The sequence below is a fragment of the Seriola lalandi genome, unplaced genomic scaffold (assembly GCF_002814215.2).
Source record: "Seriola lalandi dorsalis isolate HSWRI2012SDOR001 ecotype SW California unplaced genomic scaffold, Sedor1 jcf7180002054476, whole genome shotgun sequence".
In the NCBI taxonomy this organism is placed as follows: domain Eukaryota; kingdom Metazoa; phylum Chordata; class Actinopteri; order Carangiformes; family Carangidae; genus Seriola; species Seriola lalandi.
This window is the reverse complement of record NW_019525029.1, coordinates 75,502-90,659: the sequence shown is the minus strand read 5'-3', so window position 1 is coordinate 90,659 and position 15,158 is coordinate 75,502. Positions and strand designations below refer to the sequence as shown.

At 41.0% G+C, this 15,158-nt stretch overlaps 1 protein-coding gene across 1 annotated transcript in view; it reads left to right on the top strand.

Annotated features, from left to right (window-relative positions):
* Window positions 1–15,158, top strand: part of rapgef5a (Rap guanine nucleotide exchange factor (GEF) 5a) — a 49,576-nt gene that overhangs the window by 14,869 nt on the left and 19,549 nt on the right. The window contains exons 6-9 of the mRNA XM_023412284.2: window positions 4,510–4,591; window positions 4,715–4,763; window positions 4,972–5,045; window positions 8,250–8,444. Coding sequence (XP_023268052.1) covers window positions 4,510–4,591; window positions 4,715–4,763; window positions 4,972–5,045; window positions 8,250–8,444 — 400 coding nt within the window. The remainder of the gene's footprint in view (window positions 1–4,509; window positions 4,592–4,714; window positions 4,764–4,971; window positions 5,046–8,249; window positions 8,445–15,158) is intronic.

Here is a 15,158-nt window from a genome sequence, read left to right as displayed (position 1 = left end):
ACATACTCCTCACAGTGTTTCCTAAAGTTGGCAGGGTGCAGAGGAATGGGTGGAAGAGATGGGGGTTATTGGCATTTTACCCAGCAAACACATGTTAGCAAGTTTCTAACAGATTTCATTTGAGGGATTTTGGTTTTTTTCCCAGGCATGTTTTACCAGTAGTCCTCTGTTGTGACAGAAGACAGCTGAAAAAAAAGACCAGAATTTACATGACAAAGGGGTCTGCATATATTTATCATGTAGTGTTTTTCATAAATTCAGAAATGAAAATATACCCGCTATCCTAAGAATATTGATCATTTTGCTTGAAACAGCACCTGCAAACATGCAGTTGTTTTATTTTTTGCAGATCAGACATGGATGAGATTTTGTATTCAACATTCTCACTCTGTCTGTCACTTTGACCCTGCTGCTGTCTGTGTCTCTCTTTGACTGTCGTGTCATTTCTCTGCAGGCATCCTCTCTGTCTGTCTGTCTCTCTCTCCGTCTCACACCCTCCCCTCTTGCATCTCGTCCTCTTTTTCTCACTCTCGATGGTGTAAAGGAGAAAAGTAGCTGTAGCTGTGAGGGGAAACACCTGATGTAACTCCACTGCCTGCTTCCAAGAGACTTGATGGTGCTTTGCTTAATGCGCTGATCCATTAATGTTGAAGGAAGGAGATAGAATTACCAGTGGGCTCATAAACGGCAGTAATATAAATAAGATCCCGGCAACGTTCACTGACTGAGGGGGTCTGAGACGGCCCAAACGTGCTTGATCTCCTTGGATCGGTAACCCTCAGGGTCCAAATTGCGCTTGGGTGCTTGGACCCCACTATACTTGCTTGTAAGTGTAGTTCTCTTTCAAATTGTAAAAACATGGAGTATAGAATAATCATTAGGCTAATAAAATGTAATGACTTAAATAAAGTTATTCAAATCAATACTTTTTTTAAACTCAGAGAGCACCGACCTCAGAGAAAAATATTTCCGTGTAAATCGGTTTTGCACTTTTTCCTGCTGACAAACAAACATACATGGGTGAAAACATCACCTCCATGGCAGAGGTAAAACCTGGCCAAATATGGTGTGCCTGCTCTAGTGCTTGTTCCAAAAGTCTTTATCCTTAATGATTATTGCAACAGGGGAGGGTCATCTATTACAGTATTTAATGAAATCCAATCAGGAGATACCACATGTGATTGGAACAGGTTTCGCATCCTGAGCTTATGTTCATGGTGCTGATGCGTGAATAAAGGACACATGCTTTTTATCAGCCTGTGTTGCCAAATTTGTAATTATAGTAATATGCTATTTCTGAAGGTGCTGCAGCAAGATTTTAAATGGAGCCAGGTGTAATCGATGCTGATGCCCCTCATGAATTATGACTCCCCATCTCTTCCTGCAGTTTAATCTAATGAGGCCAGCATTAAATTGATACTGATAACTTAATACATGATGAGGCAACAATACCTGATTATTAAACTCCCTTCTTGTGCCTGCTGCTTTAGTGAAGGCAAATGAACAACAAGCTACAAATTAGATGGGTTACCTCTTCTGCATCATGTGCAGAAGATGTTTCTTAGTTTGTGTCATTATTCAGTTCCTGTAAACACTGCCAGTGTGTCTCAGAGGATTGCTGTGTCTGATTGCTGTCTCTGAACAATAACATTTGCTACCTGGCACATCATGGTTATTGCAGTTTATTAGTTTATTGTTCATCATTCACTGCAGTGCTTGGCAGGAAAATATGTTGATTTTCTTTCTTTTTTGGAAACACATTTAACAAGAATCTAATGGTTTCAAGAAGGCTTCAAATTTGGGCTTCATGCGTCATAGCACCTTGAATGAATTTTAAACATGTACCCAGGCAGTTGTTAATTTACCTGAGTGAGTCAACTATTACCATTATAAAAAAAACAGCTCTCTCCCTCGCTGTCTCTACTGCCATCTGAATTCAATTTGGTTTCACTTTAATTAGCTTTATTGGCAAGGAAGCCTCTCTCACTCCGATTCTCTCGCTTCCACTTTGCCTCACATTACAGTAAGGACAAAACTTGCATATAAAGTGCTTTTTAGAAGAGCTGTGTAAGGAGCGGACATTAGAGTTTAACTATGTACACTGCCCTTGCAGTGGAAAACTCCGCATTCGTTCATTTAAGGTTTAGTCCATGTCAAGTTTAGCCATGATTTAAACTAAATACCAGGTATTTTTTACCTTGTGATGTTGTGCAGTGCACTACAACAGTGACCATGAATCATGAGTCATGAAACATCACAAAACCTGACTATAACTTGTGGCATTCATCTTTGACGTGGTCTGAACTGGGAGGCGGTGCCATGTTAATCCTCTATTAATACTGCTCTGCGCTGTTTAATGATTGGTGACACACCTCCCACTGTGTCTCTCTTCCAGCTCTGGTACATTCAGGCTCATGGTGAGTCACCAAATTACCAAATGAACACTGGCTGAAACTAAAACTTAATGACCCCAAGAAGAATAAATTTAGCATGATGGCCCAGAAAAGACTTTGTACATCTCATGATCCACAAATGAACTCCGGCATTTGTTGAGAAACTAAAAAAAATACAAAAACATTAACAAAATCTCTAACATTAAACTGCACTGACAACTTGATACTTTTCCATTGTTCTACCAGCTCTGCCAAAGGTTTGAGCATCAGTCATCTTATTTTAACAGAGAGTGGAGATGAGTCGGTTTCACCATAAATACTGAAAGGAAAGCACAACCACCAAACTTCTTTTTTTTTTTTTTTTTCTTTTTTCTTTTCCTGTCTATGTCTCTCTCTGTCTGTGTCAGAGCCGATAACTGCAGTGTCAGGCTGAGGGCTACGTGTTATCACCATCTCTCCTGCTTTACCATCTATCATTCCCTTATCAGATTACAGTGTACGCACACACACACTCTCTCACTCACACACACACACACACACACACACACACACACACACACACACACACACACACACACACAGACACACACACGCATTGACACACAGGGCTAGATTTTCTTCCCTCCACAACTATTACTAGTGCCACTGGGATCTGTTGATAAAATCCAAATTGTATGCAAATTGGCCCATGTGTGTGCATGCTGGACTGAGTGTGTGTGTGTGTGTGTGTGCATGCGTGCGTGTGTGTGTGTGTGCACTTGAAAGGGCAAGAGAGAGAGAGAGAGAAAGAAGGAGGGTGTGCCCGTGCGTGCGTGTGTGTGTATGTGTGTGTGTGTGCGCCTGTCTTGTACAGAGGTGAGGCAGTGTGCAGGAGACCAATCCAAACAGTGGTTTTGTAAGAGAACATATTAGATGAGGGGCCCTCGGGTGCAGTCTGCTGCTGTTGAAGACAAACTCTATAACCTTGTATTATTGCTGTGGGAATAATGCAGAGTTTACCCTAAAACATCCACCTGTTTATACAGCACACACAAACACACAAACACACACACACAAAAATGGAGTCATACACAAATGTAATCACAGATGCACTCAGGTTTGAAAAAAAAAATAGACAACAAGAGTAACACATCTATATACATTCTGAACACATGTACACACAGCCACCACATCGGTGCACACACACACACACGCACTCACACACAAACACACACACGGCCTCACTAACATCAATAGAAGGGTGTGTCTGGGAGCTATTTTAAATGAAACCACATGAAAGAGAGAAGTCGGCTGCTGAGAGATGCTCGATACAAAGACACGCGAGCTGTGAAGAACTAGAAAGACAGATGGGAGGGAAAATAAAACGGGCAAATACGACTCTCCTGAATATAAAGTATTCACACAAAAACAGTCATCTGCTGTATGTATATCATGTTTACAGCTGCAATTTCAAATTACTTTCTTCAGTAAATCTGTTTAGTCTACAAAATGTCATTTGCCCACTACAAACCCAAGAGTGATGTCTTTAAATTGTTTGTTTTTTCTTCACTTTTTGAGACACTGGGACCAGACGGTATTTCTCATTTTTGGCTCGATTAATGGCTCAAACTAATTATTATAGTATTGATCATGTTTCAAGATGTTTTGGTGCAGGATTCAATAAAAATGGTCAAGTTGTATCTATCACTTGTATAGTAAATCTATTTTTGCAGTCACATTTGCCTTACTGGAGAGAAACCAGTGAGCAACCACTGGGGAACCACTGTTAACCCCCCCCCCCCCCCCCACCCGTTTGGATGTACACACAAAGTATTTATTTAATTTAGTAAATGATAAAAAAAAGTCAATTCATATCATTTGATTTTAAAAAGGTCCACTGATACAAACATCCAGCTAAAAAGGCTGTAAGTCTTCTCTTGGCATACCAGGGGGCAGTGTAGACAGGACCAAAGCTCTGCATGAAACTTTTCTCTCTGGACAGTGTTTGCTTAGAATTATGCACTTGTCCACTTGTCATTTGCAAATAAATGTGTGTGTGTGTGTGTGTGTGTGTGTGTGTGTGTGTGTGTGTGTGTGTGTGTGTGTGTGTGTGTGTGTGTGTTTGTCTGTCTCCAAGGTCAGAGGAGGACTCTGAGGGCAACAGGGACATCTGCAGTGAGATTCTCCAGATGAAAGCTCTCGAGAGGCTCACATCTACGGTCAGTGTGTGCATGTGAATCAATATATGAAATATAAATTATACCAGTGAATGCTGGGTGTTATCATGAGTATATTTTTAGTGTTGCGTCTTTTTGTGACACCTTGCACTTTTTCTCCAACAGGTACAAAGTGAGTTGGCGGCTGCTCTCGCCCGAAAGACTCGCAAAGCTTGTAAGTATACATTTAGTGTGTGTGCGTGTGTGCGTGTGTGCGTGCGTGCGTGCGTGCGTGCGTGTGTGCGTGTGTTGTCCTGAGACGTTTTCCTGGCGTGTTCTTCTTTTCCATCTGCATTATGAAAATGTGGAGTGACAAAGACAATGTTATGTAATGAGAGTGAAGAACTGTCAGTCTAATCGATTGTGTCTACGATTGGTTGCAGTATCAGAGCAGGACTCTGAGACGACAGAGACGAGCCAACAGGAGCCTCGCACACCCAGTGAAGAGAGCAGCCCGGTAATACACACACATGGGAAGACATACTCTACATACACGCTTACACTCGTACACACAAAGCTTATAGTTTTGGTATAATACTAAAGAGGGAGAGAGTGATGTGTCTCACCTCGAGCTGTTATGGCAGGAAGATTTGGACAGCCTCTCCATACCCAGCATAAACAAAAAAAAGTAAAGGTCAAATGCAGTTTTTTAACGAGCAGCAGTGTTGTAGAGGTATGGTACACCTGTGAAGTGTTGCTGAAATACATGCAGAGTGGTTGCTGTTTCAACCTCTGCTGAGAAACTCATGCTGATATTGTGAATATCAATGGAATAAGCTTTTTTTTGTTAATGCTGCTCCACAGCTTGCTTACTTGTTGCGGTGAAGTGTGTTTGGAGGAGGTTTCAGTGTTTTTAACAGGGCACATCAAAGTGTTTTTGACAGCTGTCGTACCCAGAACGCTCTAAACAAAAGCCTGGAGATGGCTCAGGCTGAATATGACCAACACTGTCCAATTAAAATTGGCTCCAACACAGATCAGCTTTGGACGTCCATAATAACAGATAATACAGTAATTGGCTTCTCCTGACTACCTTGCTCTCTTTTAAAGGTCACTGACTGCAAGTTGTGTGTATGTGTGTGTTCATGTGCGTATCTCCAGGAGGTGGCTGAACACAGAAAATGGGGTCAGAGCAGAGTGCAGGGGAGGCCTGTTAGCTTTCTGGTCCCATCTCTGTACAGTGGAAACCTCTTTTTCTCCATCAATTATTCATTCTCTGATTACACCAGAGAGCTTAGGAGCGAGGAGGAGGACAGAAAAAAAGAGCATCTTTTAAACACAATTACACATACAGTACAGTGGTTCACATTTTTTGGCTTGTGAACACTTAATACAAAGAAATGGCTTCTTTCCGCCTCTCGTCACTGGCTACATTTGTCTGTTACTTTGGGAGCAACTGAATTTCCAGTATTTGAATAATTTTAGAGGCTTGAAGTGGTGAAACTGACATTTTAATAAGACGTAGTCAAAGACGAGAGGAAAGTTTAAAAAAATAAGCTCTAATGTTTTTTCTTGTTTCCAACCCCCAGTAATCATTTTGTGACCCCTTACGTATGACCTCCGGATTTTGCTTGACTGCATTCAGGTTGGTCTGCGCTGCGGTTTCAGAGTCCAGTGAGAACATTTCAGAAGCAGAACATTTGCTCTTAGAGTTGCTTTGTCGACATTTGTTTCATGTTTTACAAGCTGAAAACATGTTGAAAACATTTAGATGTGGTAACAGATGCTTCGTGGCTGCACTTTAATACGACAACCTTTCTTTACGATCGCTCCCTTAAAATGTCAGTGCACACAAGCTCACTGCACAGCTGTTTTTTTTTGTTAATTTTAATTGACTTTATCATGATCATAAAATGGGAATTTTATCTGCAGTGTAATGACTGCTAATTAACATAGTAAGCTATTTGTTGTTCTGTTGTCTGACAGCAAAAATTTAAAACAAGTGGTGGTTTAGAACATATATATTGTGAATTTGGCTGCATTAAAATGCACTATTTATCATCACAGAGAGCAGGAGGAGACAGAATTGAGGTTTAACAACCCAAGACTTGTTCCCTCTGTTTCTCTCTCTCTCTCTCTCTCTCCCTCTCTTTTCCTCCGTCTCTTAAACTGAACTAAACTCTTAAACTACAAACTGCTGTGTATGTGTTGAGACAAGTCTCTAAATGCATACATTTTAGATAAATTGCCAATAAACATTGACATTAATGTGTATTTACAAGTGGATTTCACGCTTCAGGGACAAGCCTCGCTGACAAATATAGACCGAGCATGTTAAAACAGCACATCGGAGAAAAGAGCCAGGGAACCCATATTGCACACAACTACGAAATGTCAAGGATGACACAAGGAAATCCAAGACTTCTTTAATTTGTGGTCCTTGATGTACAGAGTAGTTATGGAGATTAATTTAGTTTCAGTATCTTTCAGCCTGAAAGAACAGCATTCAAAGAAAAAACAAACACACAGACAGGTTTATCTTGTGTGTGTTCTGTGTCTAGGACAGGAAGCTGAAAACAGGTTAACAGGAAGCAGCAAGGGACACAGGACTATAGCTCTGATATAATGTCTCTGTCAGTGTGTACGTAGCTATTCTTCCAGATAAGAGCTGTCACTGGGGGGAGTAAACAAAATGAAGCATGGGAGTATGCCATCGTGTGTGTGTGTGTGTGTGTGTGTGTGTGTGTGTGTGTGTGTGTGTGTGTGTGTGTGTGTGTGTGTGTTACCCTCTGCTAGAGCCTGGCACTGTGGGATAGTTGAGCTCACAGGAAGGGTTACTCAACTCGCAGCCAAATGAAATACCCCTCTCTCTCTCTCTTCCAAGGAAAATAAACAGACCAGGCTACCCGACACTGGTGATAACCATCATACTACCAGCACCCAAGGGAGCACACACACACACACACACACACACACACACACACACACACACACACACACAGTCATGTTTTCTGTCAAAGTTTCTCCGAGGACAGAGGTATTAGTTACTCCAGTATCCTGCAGCTCTTTTAATGAAATATATTCTCTGTCTCTTGCTGTTCTCATGGCTTTCACTTTATGTCTCTCTGTCTTAGTGTTTGTTTCTTTTTGATTCTCTTCTTTTAAAGTTATAACTGTTAGACGTTTATATTCATACACTTTATACACTTTTATTTACTTCAGGATGGTTCACACATTTCCAAGTCCCAACTATAGAGGGGAGGAGACAGCCGCACACCCACCAACACACACACTCTTCCCACACAGACACACACTCCCGCCCACTTATACTGCTAATCACACACACTCACTCACTCTCTGCCAGATCCTCTGACACAGAGCAGTCAGACTGAGACAAAGAGAGAAGTGCAACAGATACAGGGAATTACAGACTGTAATGGATAGAAAGAATAAGAGACAAAGACGAATTGGAGAGAGAACAAGATAGACCCAGGATAACCGTTTCTTCTCATTCTTCTCATTCTCCTCACATGGACATAAAGGGGCAACTGAAAACGTGTCAGTGCATGCTTCTGGATTATGCCCACACTGGGTTCATTCTCCCTTGGACAAAAACACTGAACTTTCCTGCATTCCTCCATTCCACAAAAGCACTTTGAGTGTTTCCACCATGTCTTGGGACTGTGGGTTGAGATATGTCTTCATGCCTCCTGTGTTGCAGCTGGGCGGGGTGTGTGCGTTGAGGGACGGTGGCGGCAGCGGTGGTGGCGGTGGCGGTGGCGGAGGGATGGGGACTGTATGTGGCCGTGAGGAGTTGACCAGCCGCCTGGGGCTGGAGGCCGTTCAGCGGCTGGCCAAGGACGGCTGTCGGCTGCTGCAGAACCACAACTACCGGCTGCCTGACAGGAACCAAGCCGTGAGTATAAATGTGTGATAAGTGTGATATTCTAAAATGTCATTAATACTATTCAAGTGATATGACAGATGATGTTCTGTGAATTTGTTGGTCTCTCACCATGTAATCTGCCAAGCGAGTTGTGGCTATATGGTTAGAATGAGTAGAGAGTAATGGACGTCATCATGTGGTAAATGCTGTCATTGTTGTCGTCACTTTTAAGCGCACACACGCTTCAGGTCTGAGTTACTCACAGTGTGGGCTCTGGGATCTTCAGCAGGACCATCATGATTTGTGTTGCTGTCAATCTAAAGGACAGACACATTTACAGCATACCTGCTCAGTTTTGTAAATCGTCTACATGAGGACACGTCTGTGCACTGACATATATACACACACACACACACACACACACACACACACACACACACACACACACACACACACACACACCTCAGTACAGTTATTGCTGCAGACTCACATATCTTTCCTTCATTAAGATCACTTGAGATTAAACAACCACCAGTTCTCTTGCTTGTCTAATGTGGTTGTTAATAATGGCTTAGTGCTATGCGATCTCATACCCTTTTTACAGTCTGTCAAGTACTGTGTGTGTGTGTGTGTGTGTGTGTGTGTGTGTGTGTGTGTGTGTGTGTGAGTTTGATGGCTACAGCTTATAATCATGCGTGGGAGATTGTGTGTGTGTATGTTCATGCACTGCTGGCACTGTGGCAGGCTGAGTCAGTGTGTGCGCATAATGAGCGGGGTGTTAGTGGAGCGCTGTACTGTATAATCCAGCTCTACCGTACACCTGAGGGCAGGAAATGAAGCAAATGCAGTCTGATTTCACCCTACATCACAATGCGTGTGTTTGTGAAATGTACCACATATCAGCTTGGTGAGTTTGACTGAAGCCTAGCCTTGGGGATTTTCCAAAGTGTCTGTGATTTTACTTTCATTCCTTACATGCGAAAGAAAAACATACTGTATTTTACAACAGCATTAGCACTGTATAAAGCTACAGACAAATATTTATGCAGTGCTGTTAAAGCGGGGATGCAGTAGAGAAATAATAAAAACAATTTACCCACTTTTAGCTTGACTTAAATCTCATGACGTATCGCTTAGTCATCTTAAATTAATTTTAGTCACATAAGGACAAACCTCACAACGGTCACACTTTTCCAAAAAGTATGAATATTATTTAACATTTTAAAATTTGCCATATTATGATCAGTGAGCTTATATTTTTATTTACTGCTAAATCATTATGGTTAAGTGAGTAAACATCTGAATTTTCTCATGTTGTTCCCTCTGCCTTTTTAAAATGCAACTGTACCAACAGCAAATTATTGTTAGAACTCCTCTGATAATTCTTCAAATACTTTAGATACAAGTACAGACCCTGATGTTTCCAGAAATAACATATTTTGGGGTTGGTTGTAGGGAAATTTGTAGGAAAGTATACACAAAAATTGTGTTGTCTTTGCATTATGTATAGAAATATATATAGCTTTAAAGAATCCTGACACAACCAGATAAAAATGATTGATTGTCACAGAGTGAGGAAACAATCCTTTCTTTAACAGATGAGATTTGGGGGAAACATTGAGAACAGTATTGAAATGTTAAAAGGTTAATGATGGAACGCCCATGTTGTTCAAAGGTCCTTCAGTCTGCACACACACGCGGACTCTGTTGCCTGGGTTAAAGTAAACGTCAGAAAATGAGCTTTTTCTCAGGTCAGATAAAATAGGAGCAAACATCAGACCCAGCCTCTTGTTTTTCTTTTAATAGAAGCAGCATCAGCAGCTCATGAAGGATATGACAGTTTTTCGTCCATTTCTATTTAAGGCTTTTGTCCAAAAATCTTCTTAAAAAGATGATGATTATATGTGCACGTCCATATACTAGAACACAAGTGCAAAAAAGTACAAAACATTGACATTTCAGACTTATTGCAGCATGATTTTATCAGAGGAAGGGGAGGCAACAAATATGTGTAATATTTGCTAGATTATGTTATATGCAAATATTATAATATATAAAGTACAACTCATTACCTGGTCATGTTACACCATATATGGTCATGTTATTCCATACATGACCAGGTACTGAGCTGTCATCACCGTGATGGCTCTCTGTCACTTTTGTGCAAACAGTGAAAACCATGTATGGCCAAAAGGAGGAAGAGGGGGAGAAAGATTGGCAAATGTACTGAAGATATTAACAAACTACTTAAAATATCTTCTAAAAAATGTATTTTCCCTGCTCTATTCTCCTGACCGTATGTATTTAGCTTGTAAGGATGTTGGATTGTCTTATAATGTAAAAATCATCAGTCATGTTTCATCAAGCAGCGCTTTGGTTCACAAAGGTCATGATTAAAGTGTAAAAGGAAATGAACCAAATGATTCTTTCAGGCGTATGGGCTTGAAAAGATGCTCTTTAGTCTTCGTTAAGGAAGCACATGTTGATCTATAATCATTTCTAAAAGTGCGCAGGGGGGAAGATGTTTTCCGACAAGGCACCACAAATGTAAACAAGTGTAAGATGTGTTTATCATAGGTTTGATGATCGGCTCATTGTCCATCTTAGGCTGCAGGATGTAGCAAAAACCAAAACCAAGCAACCAGCCTGATTCACCACAAAGACCACTCTCATTTTACTGGGTTGTCATGGTGATTTTATTTCATTTTTTTTACTTTCCTTTTTTTTCCATGACACTCAAGCTCTGACAAACCGGTGTGGGCTGTTTCCATAGTGCTATAACTCATGTGTGCATTGAGTGTATCTCTGCCTTCTAGTCACTTCAGACCTGCACTTGTGCTTTTCTGCATTTGATTCAGCCATCAGAGTTTACCAGAGGTCAGAGTGCACGAGGGATTATACAAGGTCACAGTATGCATGATGATGCACACATACACACAGGCGGACTTTTTTGAGCATCTTGTGTTAGTTCCTAATAGTTATAGTTACAAATCATACTATGCTTGTGTATATGCATGTATAGTTTGCACTTGTGTGTGCTGCTGACCTGAAAGCATTGTGTTTTCATATTCTTATCCATTATTTCCAGGAATCAGGCTCAGAGCTATCACAACACAGATATGGCCTGGTCACTATCAGCACAGACACCAACACACACACACACACACACACACATACACACACACACACACACACACATGCACACACACACACCCACAGGAACAGGAAGGGAACAGAGAGTGCTTCCTTTAGGCTTTCCATGAGGCCTACCTTTCCTCTGGACAATATGTCATATTGTAGTGTGAGAGAGAGAGAAAGAAACAAGGACAGACAGACGGACTGAGTGAATGAGCGAAGGATATAGAAGGGATAAAGGAGCCTTTCTGGCCCATAAGTCCTGATCATGTAAAAGGCTGAATATATGCTGCGTCCTTCCTTTTTTTATTTTGTGTGCACAAATTGAACTCTTTCAGTTCGTTTATCTGTGTGTGTGTGTGTGTGTGTGTGTGTGTGTGTGTGTGTGTGTGTGTGTGTGTGTGTGTGTGTGTGTGTGTGTGTGTGTGTGTGTGTGTGTGTGTGTGTGTGTGTGAGAGAGAAATGTGTATGCAGGTTATAACCCTGTGAGACACACAGCGAGTACATGTCCCCTGCTCTCTGTTTTCTGTTCCCAAATCCAAACCTCTAGAGCATAAAATCTGACCATTCAAAGACAGAGATAGAGAGAGGGAGACTTGGCTTGAATGCGATGAAGCGAGGAAAGAGAAAAAACTGTTTCCAGAAGTTTAGAGAGGCAGATTGTGGAGAGGGAAGGGTGGAGAAGAGGTAGAAGTACAGATGGTTGAATTGAAGGAAGGGATGGGGAAAGGAAAGGAAGGAAAGAGACTGACACACCTGTTGACGGGGAACGAATGACTGTCCTGAGTAATGATTTCACAGAAACATTTATGCAGGTTAGCGTCTCTCATTTTCATTTTTGTTTATAAAGAAAATAATTTCTGTCCCCTCTGAACTTCCCAGAAACATCATGTTCCAACTCCAGCTCATATCCAACTCCCCATAGAGTATTACATAATTGTCAATTTCATGTATTTGTTTTCATCTTTATATCAAAGCCTTACATATTTCCATTGTTAGCTGAGACCAAAACAAGAACATCCTGAACTTGATCATTTAGATTTGGTTATTCTGTTCCTCTCATAGATCTGTTTAATAACATTCGGAAATTCCCTTATTAGGATTTTGATTTTGGGGATATTTAAAAGTTCGGATAAAACCCATATGACAGTTGGATTCAAACGTCTTTCAATCTCATCCTCAGTCACTTCTTGTATTTCTCACTCTTCCCCACACTTCTCCGTGTCTCTCGCGTTCTGTCCTGGTGTCTTGCCTTTCATCTTGCTTTCTTTTCTTGCTCCCTCTCTCTCTTTGTCTGTGTTGCATAACTTTCTGACCCCCTCCTTTCTACAATGTTCAAGTTCCTACTTCTGTATATTTTTCCTCTGCGTGTTTTGCATTCTTTCTCAGGCTAAATTAATGTTGTTCTTTGGAACTGCTGTTTGCACTTAATTCTTTAGAGATTATTTGTGTGTGTTAATGCATGTGAATTTACTATAGTTGTGAAGACACTGTGACAGTGTTGCAAGTTCTACTTTTGTTCTGCTGCATTTTCTGGAAGCTTTTTGATCTTGAGCGTGTGTATGTGTTATAACTCCACCTTCTTCCAGTCTTGGCTCAGAGTTGTTTTTCTTGGCATCTGTGTAAAGAGAGTAACTGTGTTATCGGAAAGATCTACAGTTTGCCACTTTATCAGAAGCACAGCACAACATTTACTCTCCTTTGTTTTGGGAGAAGTTATAGTTACATAATCTCTCTCTTTTTCTTTTTTCATTGTATTTCTGGGGCAATTTTCCTTTTATTAGAAAGTTATTGGTGAAGAGAGCCAGGAAAGTTCAGCGGAGATAAAGTGACGAGACTTGTTATGAAATTTCCTGTACTGTATATGAACCCTGGATGACGGTGGTCTAATGGCATCTCCCCTTTATCCACCAAACTTGTTATCCTGACATCACATCTGGGCCGCTGGGTGTGGTCTGGGTGCCAGGCAAAAATATAATTAACGGCATGCAGTGTCAGATCTCTTCACATCAGCTGTCACTGCCTTATTTATCAGCTGTACGCATCTTTGTGTTGCTAATCTCCGAGGACGTTTACTCTCAGCATATTACATAATAAACTGGCAACGATAAATGCACATTGGGTTCACTTTGAACGACTGGCAGTGTTTGTATATGATTGTATAATTTCATGATGGTTAATGGCAGAACTGAGAAATTAACTAAGGAAAATCGAAAATTGCAGAGTGACGTACTGAAATATCACCGTGATAAGAAGCTTCAGTTATCTCATCAAACTTGAAGTCGCTCTAAGGAGAATTATGAACAAGACCCTTTGCTGCTGTGAAGTGCGAACACCTCCGGTTTTGTTTCTCCGAGTGCGCAGCCAAGATAGAGGCTCCGCTAACAGGAAACATCAGAGTCTCTGCAGTGGTGGGCGAGTGTTTTTCTTTTTCTTTTTAACCTACAGTATGAACCACCTTAACTCCCCTACAGTGAATTATTATGAATTATTCAAAATAAATATGAATATTCTGTGTTGTAATTGCCAGTGTTATATCATCAACATCATCACCCTAATGTAGACATGGACAGTGAACATGGAACTGAAGCTTGATTCGATAAGTCAGTTTTATTTATATAACCCAAAATCACATCACATCATTTTCCTCGTTAGGCTTTGCAATCTACACAGCATACAACACCCTCCATCCTAAAAGCGGGTATACACTCTGGGATTTTGGACTGTCCCAGACGAAAGGTGACCAATGTGAAAGAAACGTGGGGCGATATCTTTGGTCGTGGTTCTAAGACAGGGGTCCCACGTCGCACTATTAGAGAGGTTCAAAGATGGTTGTTGTCACAGTTTTGTGATCAAGATATCACAATGTGACTGCTACGACAGCGTCTACTAACCTACCAATAGGAATGCAGCTTGAAATGAGAGCTTCATACGTTAATGTACGAAAATTACTTATCTCAAGCTCTTTTTGCAAAATTGACATCTGAACTTGGCCTCTTTAGCCTCAACCGGATCCACATTCATCTCCTCCTCTTCCTTGGATTTTTCACTATTACAAGGGCTCAAGTCTTGCTTAGCCTCATTGTTTACTATAGTGGCACAGACAGATGATACACACGACTTCATTTTATTCTTGTTTATTGACTTGAGTCATAGCTTAAGATTCAGTTATCATTTTACAGTCTACATACATCAAATTTGATGTTGTTCCCAACTTTAAATACATGTTGCACAGTGGCCTGTAATAAACTTATAAGATAGCTGTAGGCGCCTTTAGATGCTCAATTCAGACGGAAAGCCTCCCTCCTCAAAACACAGTTATAAAGTACTTAAAATGTATTTTAAATACTGTGGATGTGGATTTGTTAATTAGGAGTTAATGAGGCCAGATGGCTTGGCAGAATTGTAAATAAAAACATACAAAATGTCTTGTATTTAGTCAAATGAAGGTTTTAGGAGAAAATGCGAGACACACACCAGCACACCTGAGGGGAAGTGTCTGGTGCCCGCTGAACATCTGTATCGTACTTCAGTAGAATATGAGTCATCAGGGCATGTCCACACACACACACACACACACACACACACACACACACACACACACACACA